We start from the raw sequence: 23556 nt of genomic DNA, 5'->3' as shown, positions 1-23556 counted from the left end.
TATTGTTTACCTGTGCTATACTGGGTATTAAAGGACACAACGCACGTTTCTAAATTTTTTCATTTTTTCAGCAAAATTAACTCTTTTTATGCCTAAAACTACTTTAAATGTGTTTTAAATGAAATATTTTGCGTAGTTTTCGAGTTTGAAAGCGATGAAATTCAAATCTTGCGATATGCATATTTTCTTTCGCTAGTTTACGCGCCATTATGTGTGACGTCATATGCGCCCTCGGGTTTGAAAACATCTATTAGCCATTTCATAAACAGATTAGATTTAATCGACAAAAAACCAATTATCACCAATTATGACGTTAACGGCTTGTAAATAATAATGCATTAAGATGTTTTGTGCAGTGCTCGGGTGTACTAGTTGTCGGTAGAAAGGATTTAGACCGAGTATTTTTCAATTTTCGAAGGAAGGTACGAGAAAAAAGACGTGGATAATATTTTTGTTGGAGCAAGAACTTTACCCTAAAAAGCAAACCCAGTCACCTTTTCAAACACCGCTTGGACAGAGACCCTGATAAACTGCGAGAAAATGGATATATCGAAGCTATAAGCACTGGTAGGCCTATAGCATACATTCTGTTTTGCTCTTCAAATTCAATACACACTCAGATCAATTGACCTTCACCTTGTAACAACATATATCGACGATACAATGTAACTTCTACCAACTGGTAGATTTACCCCCACAAAAATATTAAAGATACAAAATAATTGAACTTTTAATTATACAAATAATAGAATATTGTATTTCCTAACTTTGAATTGAATTATAAAATTATTTCCTTATTGAACTCGTAGCGTCTTGAGTGCGTCAGTAGGCCGCCGTGCTCCCACTTCGTACTTCCTAAAGACGTGCAGATCACAATTCAAAAATAGTAATAAGATTGCTTTATCAAAATAAAATAATGTGATTACCACTTTAAATTTGAATATTTTTATTGATTTGTGTGTGTGTTGTCTTTTTCTTTCTTTCCAAAATGCACGCGTGACAAATAGGTTGGCATAGGTCCTAGTTGTCAACAATTTAACGTATCATAATTTGTCTAATCCAAAAATAAATAATGATAACACTGTTTATTTTAGAAAAACAGCGCCAATTACAGATGTATAAAAGAATAACATCCCCAAACAGTTTGTAGACAGCGACCCATATAAACATTATTTACTCACAATATTGCCGATTTCATACACGCTTTACTCGCTACATTTGGGTATTTACATCGTTATATGTGTGCACTGGTGGCGAACACATATAAAACTCGGACAATTTGTCAACATCGATTTAAATGTTGCCCATGGTAAATAAATTGGGCCCCTAAAAGTTGTGTTTTTAATAATATCTCGCAGTACTTTCACAATCCGAAGGGCGCATGTGACGTCACTGTACCACGTGACTACCTACCTAATTAACTTGACTTTTTGAAATTGGGGCTTAGATTTAAGTCTGTATTGTGGTTAATTATCGCAAAATTTCGGCAAACAAACTATTAAAATTAATTACTATAAGCATAAAGAAGACAAAATGCATGTAATGTTGTATACTTTGAAAACATGAGATGTGTCCTTTAAGTGACACTTGGCTAATCCAACCAACCCTTCTAAATTCTGTACAAAGTGTAAAAAATCAATGTATGCACCCAGGGGTGCATGAACCGAGTTGCATGGGATACATTGTAAAGTCAGGAATGATGTGGCATATTCATAATTGTGAAGAACTAATTTCAGTTTTCAACTTTTCGAGTTACTGTCCAGAAACCATATTTGTCTGAAGTTTTCAATCTATTTTCGGTCACTGTGACCTTGACCGTTGACCTATTTTCTCCAAAATCAATAGGGGCCTTGCTTTGCTGGTATCCAACAATATATCCAAGTTTCATTTGATTCAAACTAAAATTGTTCGAGTTATCCTCTGGAAAACCAAAATTTTTTGGAATTTTAAATATATTTTCGGTCACTATGACCTTGACCTTTGACAATTTTCTCCAAAATCAATAGGGGTCTTCCTTACCTGGTACCTAACAACATATCAAAGTTTCATTTGATTAGATTGTAAACTTTTCGAGTTATCATCCGGAAACCAATTGTTGACGCCCAACCGCCCGCCCGCCAACCCACCCACCCGCCCGCATCATCAAACCAATAGCCGAGTTCAACTTCGTTGCAACTCGGCTAAAAACAGTTAGGAACATATCGAATGAATAAGTATCAAACACCATATTGTTGCACCACACTATCGCATGGATATAAGCGGTAGTTGATAAAGAACAAACCCATGACTGTTAATGATAATTATTAAAAGATAAATTAATTTTCTTGGTTTCCATAGACTTAAAATTCCTAAGAAATATTCAAATTACAATTTCAAATTTACTACTGTACTTTTTAAAAACGTCAAAACAAATTTGTTAATGATACAAGTGATGAATGTAAACAGAGTGTTTATAGGTAAGAGGAATTCCAATAATAGGCTTCTGTGTTTTCTTTAAGTATCCTGTTATAGATAGTCAGTTTAAAATTAGATGATTTCAGCGAGAATTTATAATTACCTGCAGGTAGAAATGGACTACTTTAATCTCTACCGATAATTTATCATAGATCACCAGAACCAAGTGAACAGTACCTACTTTGACAATATTGAGATAAAATGTTTCTAAATGCTAAATTCTCAGTAAACCGGCCATCCCTATAAACCGGCTGTTTTTATCGGTCCGAGAGCCGGCCGGTTTAGAGAAGTTTCACTGTACAAGTATTCCTGATATCTATATTTTTACTCATGCTTCAAAAGTCAGCCATTGCGACGGCGAGCAATTCCTCCTCAAATTTGCCATCACAAACTTATCATTTTTGGAATAATCAAACCATATTACAATCCACAAGTTCAAACCTCTATAGACACAGTGAATAGACAGTGATGTAGAGTCCATCAAAACTTTTAACAACAAGCAGGACAAAAGTTATTACCAGGGGAAACGTTTTCTGGACCCATACATTTCCAGTAGGAGCCAAAAAGCACCAAATAAATTATGGATTATATCAAATAAATTGCTGAATTACAATGTTAACATTTTCATTGTTAGTATACATATTCTCTTTCTAAAACCTGCCAAGATCAGTCCTTTCTACACAGTCACTGCTGATGAAAAATATACTCGGAACACTTCTCTTTTACAGATGCCTGTGTCTTATCCTGATTGATATTTCCATTATCATGGTTCTTCTGTTTTTTACAAGCTTAGCAAACCCTTTTATCAGCCAGTTAGAAAAAAATCTTGATAACTAAGTATTCATATGTAAACAGGAAGTAGTCTGTGATAAACTAAAACAGAATATCACAACAAAATAAAAATTCCTGGAATGAATCAAAGAACAATAAAACAGAAATCACGGACCCTAGGACCAATGATAATAAGATTTTGACAGTCGGTATAAAAAAAATATTTACTACGACCAGAAGTCTGAGGGCTTTTCAAAACTGGTGATGCTGAGAGACACACATTGAGTGCAGACCTATCTACAGTTTCATTCTGATTTTCGATACTTTACACTATGTTAAATCACACTTACATCACATTTCCCGTTTCCACCACACGGTGATTTGGTTCCTCCAGGACAGGATTTACATTTAGGACCGTATGTGTTCTCAGGACAGCAAACTAAAATAAATAAATAAAAAGATAAATTTCTGAACATGCTTGCACTTGACATTTGAAAGCAGTACATAATTGTAATCTCTGTTTTCAATGCAGCAACATTTATACAAAAGAAAATCATCACAGTATAATATCAACTTTACATGTTTTGCAATATGGAGAATCACAAGTTACAGCCAATGACAGAGCATATCAGCGTTCATTATAATTTCAACATTGTTTCCAAGTTTAAGTGATTTTTTTTTTCATTTCTATTTTATTTCATAATGTACACTATGCATACTGTACAAATATTTAGGAAATTAAGTTTATCACGTTTATAGCACACCAATCTATGAGGATGTAAAATGGTTTGGACTAGTTTACGCTTCATAAACTGTGAAGAGGTGTATGAACAAGTGGTAACTACCCAAAACAAATTCATTAACTTCACTCCATACAATTTTATTTACAACAAAATTTTTATCTAATCATCTTTTGTACCATATTTCAAATCTGCACATCAGGCAATATCATGACGTTGTAATGCTTTATCATGAAAACTGTTTTATTGCAAACTAAGATAATTTTCTAGTTCAATCAAATTTTATTTAAAAACTAAAATTGAATTATGTACAATTATTTTGCATGTTCATTTGTTATAATTGTGTATGGTCTGAAGTTATTCAAAAGTTAAAGGGCAATCATATGGAGACGGTATGATCAGATAAAATGAATCATGTCTGCTTTTAAACTCATCTTTGGTAACAAACCTTTCACATTTTCAATACACAGCCACAAGAAGAAATCTGTTCCTTTATTCTTTGCAAATACAGAATGCCAGTATTTTTCCACCAATTCCTCGTATTCCTCAACAAAAGTATGACACTACAACATAAAGTGAAATTAACATTATCAATAAGTAAATATAAAAATAAACAGATTTTCCTTGACATATGAACCTGCAATAAAAAACTTTTGATCTAAATTTCAGAATGTCATTTCAACGTATTCCACAAACTTCTGTTCTGGTTCAATGGAGACTAATACATATAGCATGTCTTTACATGTCGTCCTTATTTCATAACTTACTTCTTTTTCGCTGTTTTGACACAAATTTTCAATTACTTCCACCAATCGTGTTTCACTGAAAAATCAAAATATTCAACATTATACTCAAATTCAAGTCATAACATAATTGGTTTTTTTTTTGGTTCCTTTGTTATTGCTGTAAGAGGATGATAGATTTACATACATACTCATAAAGAAGTAAAATTGAGTACTGTGATGCATTCTTAATCATATAATTAACCAAGAAATAATTAACGAATCAGTAGTGTGAAAGAGTGTGAGATGGTATGAGAATGTATAAAATGATTAATATGTACATGTATCTTCATTACTATTACTGATGATTATGTGAATATGGAAAAAGAATAAATTATAAAAAAAAAAAAAAAAAAAATAATAATTAACGTAGGCATTCAAAAAGCAGATCTACTTCTGTCAGTCTCATAACTTTAACTGACAATGTACATGTGAGTTAAGGTTATTAAGACGTGTAAAAGGTGTTTCTGTGCAAATGAGATAATTAGAAAATCAACAAAATGGCTTCAGCACAAGGACATACTCTAAATGATTTAATATCAGTATGGGAATACACAGAATTGTCTACACAATGTCACCATTGCTGGGCAATTATCGTCAGATCATCGAGGTGTAACTGATTTTCATATATTTCAAGGTTGAAACGAAATACACAGATCAGTACATGTTTCATCAACTTACAAAGTTACAATAACGATTGAACAAAGCCATGTCTAGGACTTGTGAACCAATAACATTGATATCTAAACAAGTCCTAACTTATCTTATGAAAGAGCTGCCATAAAGGTTTTTTTTTAAATGTCTCCCCTTGCACTAGATTGATTTAGTGATTAATATTTGCAGTCCATGCAACATGATGTGGTGCACTTTAAAAGTCTTTTGTAATATACGTTTATCATAGTTGTTTCGAGTCAACACAGTTGAGTGCCAATACGGAATATCGGAACCATTATTTCGTCTCTGATTCCGTCCAGGTTTTAATATTTAGTATGTCCAACGAGATCACGTTTTTTGCATGAACTTGGGCAACTTTTTCAGTAAACAAGCACATGTAACTTACTTACTATCAGATATAGTGAGTTTAGGGACAGTTTAGCGTCGTATTTGAAAGGTGAGGGGTGGGAAACAAAAGAAGCAAAAAAAGCGACACCCATTATATCAATATGAAAAATCTGTTCTGCTCATACTCCTAAATCGTAAAGAGGGGGGGGGGGGGGGGGGGGTATCCTTTAGTACATGTATGAGTTCCATCAATTTAACCTTGCATTTACACTACCATTCACCGCTACTATTAACTATATCAAGTGACCAGCTAATAAATCAATCTTTGCACATACTAATAACAAATGTATATGTGATAATTTAACGCGATGTCAGGAAAGGGGGTGGTGGTCTGAAGATCTTTTGTTTTGTCTCCACTGCTAAACTTCAGTAATTTAATCCAATATCTCATGTTTTGGTACCAAGGCATTCATTTGCAACATTCTGAAAAATAATCTTCAAACCAGGCAGATATTTTTGCATAAGAAATGAGTTCACCAATTTGTATGTACAAGAGTTGCCCAAGTGACGCATAATTTTCGCAAATTCTTTTGCTGAAGAGTTCCAAAATTTTCTAGTTCCGATATCCCGTATTATTGACTTCAAAATGAAAATTTTGAATCCTGTCATCTATTTATTTATTTGTTTTTGCACCGAAAGACCTATCCTAAGCCTTAACTTACATGCATGAATCTACTGTGCTTTGTATCTTGTGCACAACCTACCTGAACCTATATTTTCCTAGACTTTTTTCTTCCCAATTTGTATTTCCTCCTCCAAAATTTGACTTGGCGGTATTCTTTAATCCCTACAAAATCACAAAAATCAAGGTAACACTGCAATTTAATGTGTATATTATAGTTTCACAGTTATTAAGAGATGGAAGCCACTACCACAGTCAAAGGATGCAGGCACATGGGTTTGTGTCCCGACGAAACCAACACCTCTAAAATGTCAATTTCAAAGTGTATCACAAAATAAAATGCCACAATGGAAAAGACCAGATCAGGATTCAACCCCTGACCTTCTGACTTCTATGCAGGTGCTCTGCTCACTGATTTATCTATGAACTAGTGATAGAGCCTATCAAACTATCAAATCCCCTTTTTAAATTTCTTCACACCAATTCGCAGACACCTAAATAATGCGGGTATTCAGCCAAACTTAGGAATAGTGTCCTGATAGTGTAGTGGTTAACACACTCGCTTCTCCCCGCTGCGACCCGAGTTTGATCCCCGTGATTGACAGTGGTTGTAAGAGGGTATGGTGGTTGCCCGCTCAGACACGTGAGTTTCCTCCCACTCAAAAGGCCCCCTAGTGCAAACATCTGTGCAATTCAGCACAATAGCTAGTGTATAGTTAATGTTATTTGTTGATTATGTATACAGTGGAGCCTCGTTAATCCGGACACTTTGGTTCCCAGCAAAATCGTCCGGATAAATGAAGTGTCCGGATAATTGAATCGCATATTTTCTAGCTTTGCATAAGTAACCAATATGTGCCTACTTTATTGATGCATAGTGAATTAAACACATTCTATCATTGGATTTAACCATTTGCATTAGTAAATAAATTACGATAATGTTAACATTTACATGTATTTCAAAGCACTAAAATTTAATGTACGTGTTCAGTGTATTTGCCTGTGCTTACATTGTACATACATATGATTCCTACAAATAAATATACAAAACTGTGTAGCGTATGCACTAAAACAAATAATGAAGTACTTTATGTAACTGTAAGTAAATAAATCATTAGTGACTAACATAATCATTTACACTTCAATCATTTCATCACACTTTTACTTCTTAAAGAGGCCGGTCATTTCCATCTGTCACGATTTATGGGTTCGGTGGTCTGTTAAAACAAACTTCATCGTCCAAAGTTGATTTAAGAATTTCGTGATTATCATGTCTGTTGACAACATTCTTTAACCAAAATTCAATCTGCCAGAGTTTATATTTCTTATTCTATAATTATCCAAGACAGTATCGGGAGAACAAAATCATTTAAGCTCGTAATATCAAGACCTACTACTGCTTTGATCTACTCACACGCACCTATTATTTTCATGATGCGATAATAACGGAACAAAACTCGGGTGAAACTAACATTACAGGTACATACAGAATTTAATGGTCATTTTCCTTAAAATGGTAATTTTCTCACTTCTACCCAGAGTTTAAAAATTCGAAAGCTATAAAGCTCTACAACATCGTAACAAGAATCAATCGTACACAGGTACATTCTACATGCGTGACATTCTAAACATTAAAAACTTACTACATATACATGTGCATGAACATACATGTATATTTCACACCAATCAACAGTATAAAATCCAGAATCTAGAAGTATAATCTACACTCTTTAGATTTGCATAAGTCGATATCAATTTACGAATCAGTACAACTGATATGTATAGCAGTTAAAAAAATATCATTACAGCATGATGTTTAATTTATTAATACTATTAGGGTATTGAATCAAGACTATAAAATGATATGCTACAAATTTCTTTACAAAATTCAACACTACACGCAATAAAGATCTTATGTGCGAAAATTGGCAATACAATGTTTCGATCGGCACGTGCTATCTAACTCTACAACATCGTAACAAGAATCAATGGTACACAGGTACATTCTACATGCGTGACATTCTAATTGGAGGGAGGTGTTGACAAGGTACAGGTAATCGCTTCAATTAGACAGTTTGGCTTGTTTTCTTTATAATTTACGCCTTGCTAAAATTGTCCGACACAGACCTTCCCTAAACAAAATTACCGTCCGGATTAACGGTACAATTTTCAATGCATTATAACTTTTTGTAGTAAAAAGTGACTTTCCGGATTAATGATGCAAAATAATGTATAAAAATTCTGTTCCCTAGAAAAATCGTCCGGAAGGTGAAGCGTCCGGATTAATGGCGTCCGGATTACCGAGGCTCCACTGTATATCCGACTTTAAAAATAAAAATTATTATCATTATAATGATTCCGAACAAGATGGAAATCTAATACTAAAGGAGATTAACTGCAGTCAGAGAATGAAATAGTGGTGTTAACTGACGAATCTTTGCAATCTTATCTGCAGCTAGCTATCTGTATCAACTTGGTGACAGTTTCAAGTTGATGATAAGTTTTCTGGTGTAATGATACCGATTGCTAGAGAAGCAATATTTTTAAGTCTTTTGAAAAAGATATAGAATTAACGAATTCAATAACATAAAACATTGATTAAAGCACACATTAAAAACAAGGTCGAATCATAATTTACCTCATGAAAATTCTTTTCCACATCTTTGCAGATTTCACATTTCGATTTCGCAGCAAAACTTCCTGAGATATATAATAGATAACACAACAGTATACAATTAAAATTTGTTAAAGACAACATATCTATGACTTCCTAAAGGGAGCGCTCGATCCAGCCAAACCACTTTTTTCAGGACCTCAGTCGACAGTAACCGTTTAACACAACTCTTTCGCTTTTTCCTAATTCTCTTGCCGTCATGAAAAAATCATTTTGGCTGCATGAATCCTTGATTCAAACCATCAATGTGTTTACTTCACAGAATATTTCACAGTTGCCGGTTTATCGTGATCGTGTCACCCATCTTCTATTCCATGTGCAAAATCAGTGTTTACTTGCCAAATCATCAATTTCATCCAATGAAAATACGCCACGATATTTTCCTCCTCTTCCGTTCTAAACCCCGACTAATCACGATCTATATTTCCGGATTACTAATGCAACTATTTAAATTTTATATTTCGTCCTATGATGGGAAATCTGTGTAATGGGCGATGTAAACTATGCGTGAGTCCCAGTTTACAATAGATTAAGTTTTAAACCTAAAGCAGGTTAACTCAATCCACTTTCAAGAATGCTGATAGATTACCAAATAAGTAAAAATAAAAAAAAAAAAGTAAATAATAATATAAAAAATGTACTTAAAAGCCCATATGCGTAGTTTAATTGCCATTTTCAGCCAAAATAAAGCAATATAGGGGGAAATGCAGAACATTTTCACCGAAGGGGAATGAAACCATTTATACATTTTTTCGAGGGGGTAGGGATGTAGAAGACCAAAATGGCAAAAACAACAAAAACAGAGTGGTGAGGACCAGACTATGATCCGCATCCCATGGAACCGTATCACATGCATTTTCCATGGTGATCTTTTTTCTTTTTTTTTTTGAAAATTGCATTCTGCTTTCTATGATATATATACCACATTATTTATTCTTAATATACATTTTGTAACAAGGAAAATTGACAATGTCTTAGCAATTGATAGATATTTCAATAATATGATGATCCGTATTCGTCGGAGGGGGTCCCGAGTCCTGAACCCAAGCACCTGTGATATGACCTTAGAAACGTCGGGAGGTCCCGTGAATAACTAGCCCTATATATATCACCGTGCTACGGAGCGCCAATTTATGATATTGAAAACACCTAACGCTTATAACGTCTCTATTTGAGTGAAAAAATCTTAAACAGGACCTTCATTTGTTCATGTTTGATTTACAACTCATCGTCGGATACCCACAGCTAGCTGACCCCATCTTCTGTTCGATCAGCCGTGGGTATCCTCCGGAGCGGATCGTAAACCCTTGGCTAGCAAAGATGCATGGTGCCGGGTGCATGGTATAAAACACTAACGACTGCGAAAACAATTGTCCATTTATCATGTAACCCAATGCAGATGATCACATGTAAATCAAAGTACTGATAGTACTGATTAATGGTGGCGTGGGTTGAGAAAAACTTAGTTAAGGTGACCTTAAAACAGTAACTGATGTGCCAGATGGCGCAAAGAAATAAACTGAACTGAACAGAACTGCCTGAATGAGCAGTCATTAATAGTAATTCATTTTGTAATGATAATTCAGTAATGGTAAAACAAGATGAACGAGTTCATAGAGAGTTTATTAAATCCAAAAGAAGAAGGATGTGTATACAGTTTAAAAATGCAGTTTCCAAAATCAAATTAAGATCATGCTTTGTAAATGAGCAATTTGTTTTCTCATGAGATAGTTAAAGGATTGTCAAACTCATATAAATGCACTGTGTTCATCTTGAACTGCTAGAAATATATCTAAAAACTTTAAGAATGGAGAAATGGTATATTATGTAACTTGTCAATGGGTCAAATGCTGCTTGACGTATTTCATACCAATTGTTACACCGCTGATTTACTTTTTGACAAAGGATTACTCCGTTTACCTGATCAAGATATATGACTCACGGCAGGTGTGATAAGTCGACAGCGGGTTCTTGCTTCTCCTGAGCACCCAGACCCCAAGACCATAAACTGAGAATAGACTTAAGTCTAAATTTCAAATCCAGCTAACTTTTGAAATAATTTCCATAAACAAATAAAATTTTCAGTATATGTTTGCATCTTAACTTTTTATAAGCCTGCAGTTGTTTTTAAACATCTATGCTGGATAAATCTTAAGATATAAGTAATCAAAATTTTTACTTAAGTCTATTCTCAGTTTATGGTCTTGGGGTCTGATCCCACATTTGGTATATCCAGGGGTCCGTGTTTGCCCAACTCTTAAATTGTATTCTGTATTGGAGTTATGAGAATGATCACTGCTCGTTATCTTTACATTTCCATTAAACCATTTTGAAATAGCCATATGATTTTAGCATGCTGTGTCATTAAAATAATGGAACGAGACATTGATGTTATTTTTTTTTTAATTACAGGTTAAGATAATGGACAATTTTAATTTCATGATCTGATTACCTGATAAGTAGGATTTTATTGGGTACCGGTATGTATAGATTGGACAAAGAATATCACATTTATATAATGTGTTTCGAAAGATAATCTTATATGGATCTTTAATCGTCAAATTGTTCTGTGTCATGTTATTCCAAAATGAATCATACTAGATTAGTGAAGTTCTCAAGAGACATCTCAAATATAACTTCTCACGTTTGAAATAGTTCTCAAATTTTTGTGAATCTCATATTATATATAACAATTTTTGCCCGTATATTCTAATTGCTGACGTATTACAGTTCTCAATCATAAAACCTTATACCTTGAAAATAAATTGATGAAATCCTTAAGTTTTCAGAAGATTTCTTGACTCAGTCTGAGTGTGTTTGTTCCTGTATATTTTCTTTTTCAAATTATATCAAATATGCAGCAACGGCAACCTCTCAATCATCTAACATTTCAGTCATCAGTCATGTAATTATAATCTCAAAAAAGAGTCATCAAATTTTCAAAAGTTCTCATATGTTTAAATAGTTTCTATCTACTCAATGTTTTTTAAAGATATTTTTCATGTTCTCATATGATAAATTTTTTCTCAAATTGATCTATGTTCAATAATTTTCATTGCTAAATTTACTCTCTTGTCTCTAATCATAGAAACTTCAAGAACTGCTAAAAAGTGAATAACCTTAAATTCAAAGGTAGTGGAATGTCCAAGTTCTTATACTTCGATTCAAAGTATACTGTATTTTCCCCCTACCAAAATGTTTTATTGCCCCATTATAAACAACTTGAGAAATTTGACGACAGGGTTGGGGCCCCGTAATCATCAAACTAAAATTGAACATTTATGATCTATCTAATAATTTTCATGGAACAATTTTTTTTTTGGGCTTGTTATAGGTTTCATTCAAACGGCATACACACATGGTTACAAGTATAATAGAATATTCCATATGGCATTAAAAAAATCTTTTACATTTATCATTTGTTCTAAAATAATATTCCTAGAGAAAGTTATTCCAATGCATTAGAAATCCCTCATCTTTTCAAAAAATTCTCAAAATTATGCATATATTTTCCCAACTTTCTGTGATACAAAATTTTTCTTTTTACACCTTCAAAATATGGCAGCTGTTTATGACATCTTCTTTTGTAAATATATCTTTTCACTACACAGAGAATGGGGTTTCAAATATAATAGTCATTTGCACATCTACCAAACATTACTTCAATCTGTGAAACATCAACATTAATATATAAGTAATGTTAATCCAATTCATAAAGCTACACCACAGCTGATCCCAAAATGCACTCCCCATACAGGCGGGTCAGTGACTCCCAATACAGGCGCGGGTCAATGACTCGGCGTGAATGTTACAAAATGCACTCCCAATACAGGCGGGTCAGTGACTCGGCGTGAATGTTACAAAATGCTCTCCCAATACAGGCGGGTCAGTGACTCGGCGTGGATGTTACAAAATTCACTCCCAATACAGGCGGTACAGTGACTCGGCGTGAATGTTACAAAATGCACTCCCAATACAGGCGGGTCAGTGACTCGGCGTGGATGTTACAAAATTCACTCCCAATACAGGCGGGTCAGTGACTCGGCGTGAATGTTACAAAATGTACTCCCAATACAGGCGCGGGTCAGTGACTCGGCGTGAATGTTACAAAATGCACTCCCAATACAGGCGGGTCAGTGACTCGGCGTGAATGTTACAAAATGCTCTCCCAATACAGGCGGGTCAGTGACTCGGCGTGGATGTTACAAAATTCACTCCCAATACAGGCGGTACAGTGACTCGGCGTGAATGTTACAAAATGCACTCCCAATACAGGCGGGTCAGTGACTCGGCGTGGATGTTACAAAATTCACTCCCAATACAGGCGGGTCAGTGACTCGGCGTGAATGTTACAAAATGTACTCCCAATACAGGCGCGGGTCAGTGACTCGGCGTGAATGTTACAAAATGCACTCCCAATACAGGCGGGTCAGTGACTCGGCGTGAATGTTACAAAAAGTACATGACTCTGTATCAACAGCTTTAGTTTTGTACGGGAATGTATTGGTACTTATAGAATTGTACGAGTTATTATGTACCTAGACCATCTCATCTGTGTATCTTTGGTCAACCTAAAGATGAGCTTATTAATGCCATGACCACCACTTTTGATCCACATTGAAATCTAACAAAGTTTCCCACTTGGTTTCACATTTTGATTTTTTCCCCAGGTGTAAACATTATAAATATCACTTGAGCCCTTGTTATTTTGGGGATAATTGCAAAATCTTTGGATAAAAATTAAGGTGAGTTACTTGCAACTTGCATGTTTGTAAATAATATTTGCTATACCATAAAATAAAGACCAAGGGGTTGCAATGTCATGAGTCCTACAAAAGTCTTCATTACTCATAAATGACCATTAGTGGGAAAAAACCACCAATGTATCTTATACCCCTTTCAAACCATGCAGTTTTTATAGAAAACACTTTTTCTACCAATTTAGATACATTTATTGTACCGTGTAGGATCACAAATTGTCACATTTTCATTATCAGTCTGTAATCTAAAGTCGTAAAGTGCCGCAAATACATCTTTCCAAACATATTTGAACATGCGAGTCGCAAACTTTTAACATTGTCAGGTTGTCAATATTTGGTAAAAATGTATAGTAAAGTTTTCCAGAATAATACGCATTGCGTATTCATTAATCGGCTGATCCAAGTAATCTTTAAACTTTTGATGAAACTTCTCATACAAATAATACGCAACCCACCATTTTCAAAACTCGGAGCAATAATATTTTTTGCTATTCTGTGTGGTTTCGATTGGAAACATAATCTTTTAATTTCTTGAATCATATGTTATACTAATCAGTAAGTGTGTAATTTTAGGAATGATCATTCTTCCAGCTGTTGATAGTAGTCTCTTTGATCAAGTTGAGATTATGGACCGGAGTTATGTACAATGTAGACACGATATTAACGATATCGACAAACCAAACATGAAATTGTACCGATATCGCCACTTCAATAATCACTTACTTTTACGGACGATAATGTGTCGATATCAAATCATGATCGTTTTTGTAATGGTTGTATGAGGACTAATATAGGATTGATTTCTCTTCCTCTCGATATTATGTCAATATCGGATCATGATCGTTTTTGTAATGGCTGTATAAAGACTAAATAAAGATTGATTTCTCTTCCTGTCGATATCGTCGATATCGTGTCGATGTCGAATCACGATCGTTTTAAAGGTATAGTGTTAGAACTGAAATGATTGATCTCAGTCGATACCGTCAATATCAACGATATCGTATCCATACCGAATTATGCCTAGTTCACACGAATAATTTAATTCGCATTAAACGTAAGTTAATGCGAATTAAATCTGAACCGCGTTCACACAGAGATTTTAATGCGCATTAGTTTACTTCGAATTATTTACGTCGCGATTTAATGCGAATTAAATTTACTTCGCATTAGCTCTGTGTGAACGCAAAGCGAAGCTAATTCGCATTAAATGTACACGCATGCGTAATGATAAATTTGGGTCACATGCATCATAGCCGTGGTCAGCTAAATATATTAAATATATTTGTGCGAAAAACTAATCAAAATGATAATGATCACTGAAAAAAGCATGTACAAACAGCATGTCATTAGATAATGTCAGACGTAAATCTGTGCTCTGCATAGGCATACTGAGTAATACATATGGAAGGAATTGCTTTTAAATAAAACAAAAATGTTTTAGAATAGTGATAGGCCTAATATGATTTTCTTTATTCATTTTAACAAATATGCCGCTCATTGTTAAATTCTTTTTATATTATGCAAGGTGAAGATAAGGAACAGTGATCAATCTCATAACTCCTATCAGCAATACAAATTAGATAGTTGGGTAAACACGGACCCCTGGGCACACCAGAGGTGGGATCAGGTGCCTAGGAGGAGTAAGCATCCCCTGTTGACCGGTCACACCCGCCATGAGCCCCATATCCTGATCAGGTAAACGGAGTTATCCGCAGTCAAAATTAGTGTGCCAAGAACGGCTTAACAATTTGACCCAATGATAGGGTTATATGACGTCATAGTAGACTTATAATACTTTTAAACAAAACTTTGGTTTTGAAAATTATTTGAGATCAATTAAAAATTTTGAGCAAAGGAGAAGTCTAGCACGTTTCCGTATATCAGCTCATAGACTAAACATTGAAAGGGGACGTTAATTACCAAAAAATCCCTCGACACGAGAGATTTTGTCTAAGATGCAACAACAATTCAGTGGATGACGAAAAACATTTTTTATTCTCATGTAGTCATTTATCAGAAGAAAATGTTATTTTATTCCAAATGATAGACAAATCATGTAAGAATTTTGTAAAGATGGACAGTGATCAAAAGCTTATCTGGCTAATGATCAATGAAGATGAAAATATCCTCATCCAAATTAGTAAGATGATTTTAAACAGTGGGATATAATACTACAAATGCTACATTTCATCGCATTATCCACATTTTCTTTCTTCATCATATTCTACACCTGTAGGCTGTCTTGGCTACTGGGAGTACAAGATCAACAGTCTGGTACAACAATTTATTACCAGACTGGTAACAGGCACTGTCCCTTGGTGCTCCCTGTAATCAGGTCAACATATCGTGTTTTGGTTTTTCTAATTCTCTCATATAACGCTATTCTCTTTTATATAAGTATTCTAACCTTCCTGCTTTAGACATAAAACATTCAGAACAAGTGGATCCTGCGTGTACATATGTAATATACTTGCATGCTGTATTCAGTAAGATGATTTTGAACAGTGGAATGTGATACTACAAGTACATGTCATTGCATTGTACACATTTCCTTTGCTTTACACTTGTAAGCTGTCTTGGTTACTGGGAGTACAAGACCAATAGTCTGGTACAATAGATTTACTACCAGACTGTTAACAGGCACTGTCCCTTGGTGCCCCCTGTAATCAAGTCAACAATTCATGCCTTCTTTAACACTTCGTACAATTGTTTTCATTTATATATAATTATTCTATTCTAATCTCCCTGCACTATCACAAAAATTCAGAACAAATGGATCCTACATGTACATGTGTTTTATACTTGCATACTGTTCTTACTGAAATATAATTATACCGATTTGATTACAATTTTATGTATGTATTCACACAACACTATCATTATCTGCTGTCTCAGAAACTGATGTGTGAAGCAGTTGGGTTATTTTGTTTATCGTGTTGTTAATTTAAATCTTGTCTGTAATCAGTATTTCATATATAATTATAGATATGTGCAGTGCAGAAGTGTGAACTCTGTCAGTATTACCGGTAGTACTTCTGAATGATTGTTATTTATTTTCATGGTTATAATTAATTGCTTGTTAACCTGTACATGCCCTCGAGGGCCCTTGATTGGTGAATAAACTATAATACGTATTAGTAATTGAAAATTACGTCACAATAGGCAGCGGAATGGTGAAAAAGACGTTCCGAGGATTTTTTAAAGTCGGCTCATTTAGAAGCAATATATTGTCTAGAATGAATGTTGGTCGTCAGAGGAAATTTAAATTCTTCGGAACCTAAAAAAACAAACACGACAAAACTCCTTGTGTGTAGATGAGTTACATGTACACTATATATAGGCCTAGTGTTTTGAACAATGAATTCTGTATCTACCCAATATTCATTAAAATATCTATAAAAATAATTTTCAATAATATAGTCTATCCTTTAATTCATTTCCCGCACCCTTTAATTTAGAGATGCATATGACACTATCATTGGGTCAAATGCTGTCTGATGTGTTTCATACCGATTGTTAAGCCGTTCTTGACACACTGATTTTGACTGAGGATAACTCCGTTTACCTGATCAAGATATAGGGCTCACGGCGGGTGTGACCGGTCAACACGGGATGCTTACTCCTCCTAGGCACCTGATCCCACCTCTGATGTGTCCAGGGGTCCGTGTTTGCCCAACTATCTATTTTGTATTGCTTATAGGAGTTATGAGATTGATCACTGTTCCTTATCTTCACTATGCATATGAATTTAATGTGCATTAGTTTACTTCAATGCACATCCTTGTGAATGAGGCATTATATTATACGGTTATTGAACTTATATTGGTGAATACTGGCAAGTTCGTGCATTTTGACAGCCAACGAGTGCCAATATTCACCAATATAAGTTCAATAACCCTTGTATTATATATAGCTAAATTATTTAGTTGTTAAATTATATCCCCTTTCACTCAAACTACTCCAAAACAGACGAGAATACATCAGTATTGGCATCTAAGGTGAGTGTGCAATATCGGCATGCATTTCTTAACTGTTCAGTATTAAACCCTTGCATCATTGATGCATGAAGCAAACTGATTTTGTGAATGGGGACATCATAATTTATGTACAGTAAAACATTTTGCTTAAGTAAATATCAAATATCGGCTCTGTCAGATTCGGAGGACCGTCGTCTGCCAGTTTGGCTAGCCTAGGTCACGCAAGCCGTTTGACTTCCCACTCACTGCATTGACAAACGTGTAGGTGACCTAGACTACCAGTTTGGCTTGTTTACGTCGTTACGGTAACGTTAATATTGAACGCTCATACTCGGAATGTTTCGGGCAAACACAATTTACGCAATGCAAAGTTAGCGTTCAGGATATTGAACGCTAACAGTATAATATACATTTCTGTGAATGCAATCCTTTTGCATACAAGACAACCAAACACAACTTTGGTGTAAGCCAAGCAAGCTTGTCGGGCAGCCGGCGTTTAATAACTTTACAACAAATATAATACATCCATGGTAACTGACATGAACAAGTTTTATGCAAGTACTGAATCAAATTACAAAATGTCAAGACACCCCTTATCATTGACGTTAAAAACCGCCCAGGAAAAACCATTATGATAGATAAAATATTTGAAAAAAAAAACCATGGAAACCTGTGTCCGAAAGCAAGTGTTAATTAAGTAACGTCTAAGGATGAATATCGGACCTTATCCATAATTAGATATAATATTAAAAAATTGTGGTACGTGCACTTCGTGAGACTGGCTTAGAATGACCTTACTCATGATATCGACACTTTATATAGGCCTTCCTATGGCCACGCCTTGTATTACTACGCATATAGGCATTCGAACACGTTCCTATCATACAACGTTTTCCCGCAATTCTTCGAAACGCGGGAAAACTACACTCTCTAGATTTTACGGAGATTTTATAATAGACTATTTATTAGCTATATAATAATATGCAAGCTTCCACTTATATCAGTAATCAATTTTCTTTTCTTCTGTGAAATGATATTGTACATCGAAGTAGGACAGTCTCTCTCTCTCTCTCTCTCTCTCTCTCTCTCTCTCTCTCTCTCTCTCTCTCTCTCTATCTCTCTCTCTCTCTCACCTGTTCATTCAATAAATATGTACATGCAAAGTGACCGTAAATAATTATGTGATTCCCAAAGAGACAACGAATTTTGAAAGTTGTACTATATTTTCGTTTATAAATTTCGTTTTATATATCATTTGTGTAATCAGCTGTTTATTTTGGATTGCCAATGTAATACCCATATTTTCACCCAGATGTATGTTTCCGATCACTACCCCCTTACTTATATATCTATGTTTGTATGTGATTATCGATAAATTTTGAATTGTGCACCTAATATATCCATCCAGATGCTCGGTGGATATGTATGTGCATGATCAGATTCCTGATTTCTATAAACTGCAAAACCCTGACCGGTCAAGCATTCAATTCAGGGAAAATATTCGACTCTGATACCTCCCCTGATTGTTCAAAGGCATCCTGGCAGGGGTGATGTGTGTCGCAGTGTGTATAATGGAATAAAATATTTAAAAAATAAAATATAAAGTTCGGTCGATATGCAAATGGAGATTATCATTTTGTTTCGTGGATTTATCAGAATAAAAAGAATATGACATTTTCGATAAGTGCACATCTCCAGTACCTGTTGAATTGGGGTGGTGGGGGGTGGTGGTGGTAGTGGTATGCTATGTGCATTACATATTATGCATATATATGCAACTGTATATATATTTTACAAGAATTGATGTGAGTAATATAAATTTTATGATCTTTGCTTATTCCATTATATCAGTATGTAATTGGCAAATGATTTCTCCGCATTTATTTCATAAGAAACTGCAAATACTTTCATGCACTAGCAAGTATGCGAGAATAGCTGAATTCGCATTTTTATCTAAATAATCTAAAATTGCAGAATGTTTCACTAGTATACGGTAAATATTTTGTAATTTTGAGCAAAACACAATGTTTTAAAACGTGATTTTATATATTTCTCATTCCCTATACATGTATATTACTATCGGAGATGTGCACTGGTCAAGTCCACCCGGAAAAATCACTCAGGTGTATAAATCCCCTTTGGGGTATATGCGGGTAGAGAATTTAGACTACCTGAGAGAAATATAGACTTTTTTTTATCAAATGTATTGAATTAAAATAAAAGGGGATATCATCAGTTAGTTTGTCATATCAACAATACTAGAATTCATGAGGAGAATTATACAAATACCAAAGCTGTTAACCAGGTGTATACAGATTTGAGCTGTACAACTAATTTCCTGTGAAAAGAGAGATAACTCTAAATTTCAGAATGACAGCACAGTGCACCTGTCCGGCCTTTCAGTTGTCAGGTGACATACCAATCAAGACACGCCATTCAACATAAGAGAATTAAGTGTAATGATACTTTGCTATGCCATAGAGAAGTGTACTGCTACAGGTAACGTTATGATTTATTGAAGAATAGCTCATCATCAAAATGTCGTTTTTATCCAGGAATCCGATTATTTGGAAGTTATAAGCACACTTCATTTAAAACGAAAGTGGGAATCTGCTGGCCAGCTTTATCTGGAGGGGCGTTGGCGTGTATATCACTCGGTTAAACCCACAGGAGACGGCAATTTTATCAATATTAAAAGTAGAACTATATGAGAAAGGGCATAAATACTACCAATAAGCATCGCGGGCGTTACGAAGCTCGCGAAGCTCATTCGAGTCATTGGTAGTATTTATGCCCATATTTATGTAGTGTTATGCCCATTTCTCATATTTACTACTTTATATATTGATAAAATTGCCGACTCATGTGGTCAAAACATTTGTAACTGGTAAATAATCAATTAAATGGTGACTTTATGATTAATCAAATACTCTTGTTTTAGCCTACGTTTAAATGATATATTGCTATATTGTACATTGTAGTGGGAGGGGGGGGGGGGGGGGGGGGTTGTTGTTATGAAATAGTCTTGTTTTGGGTTTAAATGAATTTTATTGTCGACAGTTCTACATTATAGGGGGTGTCTGTATGTCTGTACATGTTTGTAAACTATTGTTACTGAGATTATGGGGAGGGCTTAAAGAAAGAAGAAAGAAAAAACTACAGGGGGTAAACCTGATTCAATGAGCTTTGCCTGTTGATACCTGTTCAATGTTATGAACTGTGATTGGGAATACGAAAGCAAATATCAATTTATTGAATTCTTTGTTACATTTTCTGCTGGGTGTAGAATGTTTGGTGGTGTGTATATACGGTGCATTATGTGCTTGAATATTTTTCATTGCAGCAGGTATCATTCTAGAGAACACTTTCACAAGTAGACTTAGTTGATCAAAAATGTTGTTATGTGATAATTTCACATTCATACATTGTAGAATATATAGAGTAGCCATGGACCCCCGCCACAGTGCCCAAGATGTCGTCCGATGTGACCTTTGTGCGACAGCTATAGTACAGATGTACTGTGATTTCTGCCACGTCAATTTATGCATTGCCTGTATTGGAAAACACGTTGCTGATGACTATCAAAAACACATAGTGGTACCATTCCAAAATCGAAAATCAACTTTGATTTATCCAAAGTGTAGTACACATCAAACTGAAAAATGTCAATTTCATTGCAAGGAATGTGACAAGTTTGTCTGTTCCTTTTGTAATGATAACTTGTTGTCCTCTGATGAACATAAGGGTCATACATTTTTAATTCTTTCCGAAATCTACAACAGAAAAAGAGCAGGCATTACAAAAGATTCAGAGGAGATAGAAAAGGTTATTTCTCCAACATATGAAGAAATGGTCACAGATTTAGAAACTCAAATAACTAACTTGGATGGAGAATATGTGAAATTCACAACAGTAGTTACAAAACATGGAGAGGAATGGCACAAAAAAATTGACAATGTCATCAACAAAATGAAAAATGAAATAGAAGAGATGAAAACCAAACACCAGGAAATTCTTAAGAAACATTTGGATGAAATTAAGCAGATACAGTCCCTTATTGAGCAATCACTGATTACTCTGAAGGAAATGGAGGAATCCAATGAAGTGTCTGTGACCATGGAATACAGATCCCAAAACAAAGAATTCAGAAAACTTCCTCCCAAAGTCCGAGTTTCACTGCCTATATTTAGTCCAAACACGATAGACAGTGAACAGTTTTACAAGTCACTGGGATCTTTGATACCATTATCATTTACAACAGATGACAATGGCTATACACTGAAGAAAGCAGAAACCTCGCCCAAAGAACTGATGGATGAACCAGAGCTTGTCACTACAATAAATACTGGGTATGCATATCTCCGCAATGTTACCTGTCTGAGTGAAGAAGAATTCTGGACAAGTACACAAGTCAGTGATATGAAATGCTTTAATGTTCAAGGTACAGTCATCAATACAATCAAAACAAAATCAGGGGAACGGCCAAATGATATAGCAGTGACAAGTGATGGTGATCTAGTGTACTCTGATTGGAAAACAAAGACTGTGAATCAAGTGAAGAGTGGACAGACAGAGGAGGTGATCAGACTACAGGGCTGGATACCCAGCAATCTCTGTGTCACCTCCTCTGGTGATCTCCTGGTTACCATGTACAGTGTTGATAAAACACAATCCAAAGTTGTCCGTTACTCAGGTTCCACAGGGAAACAAACAATCCAGTATGATGATGAGGGTAAGCCTCTATATTCAGGAAATATTAAGATTAAATACATCAGTGAGAACAGAAACCTGGATATCTGTGTGGCTGACTGTAGAGCTGGTGCAGTAGTGGTGGTCAATCAGTCAGGAAAACTCCGATTTAGATACATTGATCATTCTTCTTCTACCAAAAATGAAGCATTCAAACCCTTTGGAATCACAACAGACAGTCAGAGTCAGATCTTGACAGCAGACAGTAATAACCACTGCATCCACATCCTGGACCAGAATGGACAGTTCCTCCGCTATATAGATAACTGTGATCTGAAGGACCCATACGGTTTATGTGTGGACAAAAGTGACAACTTGTTTGTTGCTGAGTGTGTTAGTGGAAATGTGAAGAAAATCAAATATCTACAATAAATACTATTGTTTATATCCAAGTTAGAGACTTAATTCAAAGTATTGAGGTAAATGTTAAAACTTCTTTCATCTGCCAGGAATTGCGAAATCTCAATTTCAGAAAATTAAAAAAGGGGGGGGGGGATATACCCCCTCCCAAGAAAAAACAAGAGGAAAAGAAAACAAGAGAATCAAAGATCATGAATTCCAAGTAACTATCAATCATAGATGGAATTAATTATGGAATTTATTACTGATGTAAAATTGTGGAGCGTAGCTAACGCCCTCTGGTGAGAGATTGATGTTTTCTGGTCAAAAATGTAGCTTAAAAAACAAGTACTTTTGACAAATATTGCAAAATTATTTTATAATCATGTTTATTTAAGCGGTATACATACAAATAAACACTTTTAAAAATTGCATTAGATTTGGAAATTTTACTCTAACGTACTCTGTTTAGTAGTACGCAATTTCAAAGTGGTTGTGCATTGTGCCCCCCCCCCCCCCCCACTTCATGTTAGAGCTACGTCGCTGGTAGTTTACGTTGTCAGTCTACATGATGGCTATTTCTGCAAAGTACTTTCAAATATTGATCATTGATGAAGATTGTAAGT

The 23556-nt window shown here is 35.0% G+C and overlaps 2 protein-coding genes across 2 annotated transcripts in view; one reads left to right on the top strand and one right to left on the bottom strand.

The window, feature by feature from the left end:
• LOC125653901 (cysteine-rich with EGF-like domain protein 2-B) overlaps positions 1-9484 on the bottom strand; it is an 18812-nt gene extending 9328 nt beyond the window's left edge. The window contains exons 1-5 of the mRNA XM_056143461.1: positions 9070-9484; positions 6514-6596; positions 4733-4787; positions 4414-4528; positions 3576-3664 (exon numbers count right to left, since the gene is read on the bottom strand). Coding sequence (XP_055999436.1) covers positions 3576-3664; positions 4414-4528; positions 4733-4787; positions 6514-6596; positions 9070-9189 — 462 coding nt within the window. The 5' untranslated portion in view covers positions 9190-9484. The remainder of the gene's footprint in view (positions 1-3575; positions 3665-4413; positions 4529-4732; positions 4788-6513; positions 6597-9069) is intronic.
• A 10677-nt stretch (positions 9485-20161) lies between these two features.
• On the top strand, positions 20162-22983 carry LOC130047839 (uncharacterized). Its single transcript, XM_056143448.1, has 2 exons — positions 20162-20341; positions 21274-22983. The coding sequence occupies exon 2, from the start codon at positions 21290-21292 to the stop codon at positions 22961-22963; it is 1674 nt and encodes a 557-aa protein (XP_055999423.1). The 5' UTR covers positions 20162-20341; positions 21274-21289; the 3' UTR covers positions 22964-22983.
• The last annotated feature ends 573 nt before the right edge of the window (positions 22984-23556 follow it).

This window comes from Ostrea edulis, chromosome 7, assembly GCF_947568905.1.
Source record: "Ostrea edulis chromosome 7, xbOstEdul1.1, whole genome shotgun sequence".
Taxonomy (NCBI): Eukaryota; Metazoa; Mollusca; class Bivalvia; order Ostreida; family Ostreidae; genus Ostrea; species Ostrea edulis.
The sequence above is the reverse complement of the archived record's forward strand: the minus strand, read 5'-3'. Positions and strand labels throughout refer to the sequence as shown.

Coding starts and splice junctions, on each gene's coding strand:
- LOC130047839 (XM_056143448.1), top strand. CDS start 21,290: ATGGACCCCCGCCACAGTGCCCAAGATGTCGTCCGATGTGACCTTTGT.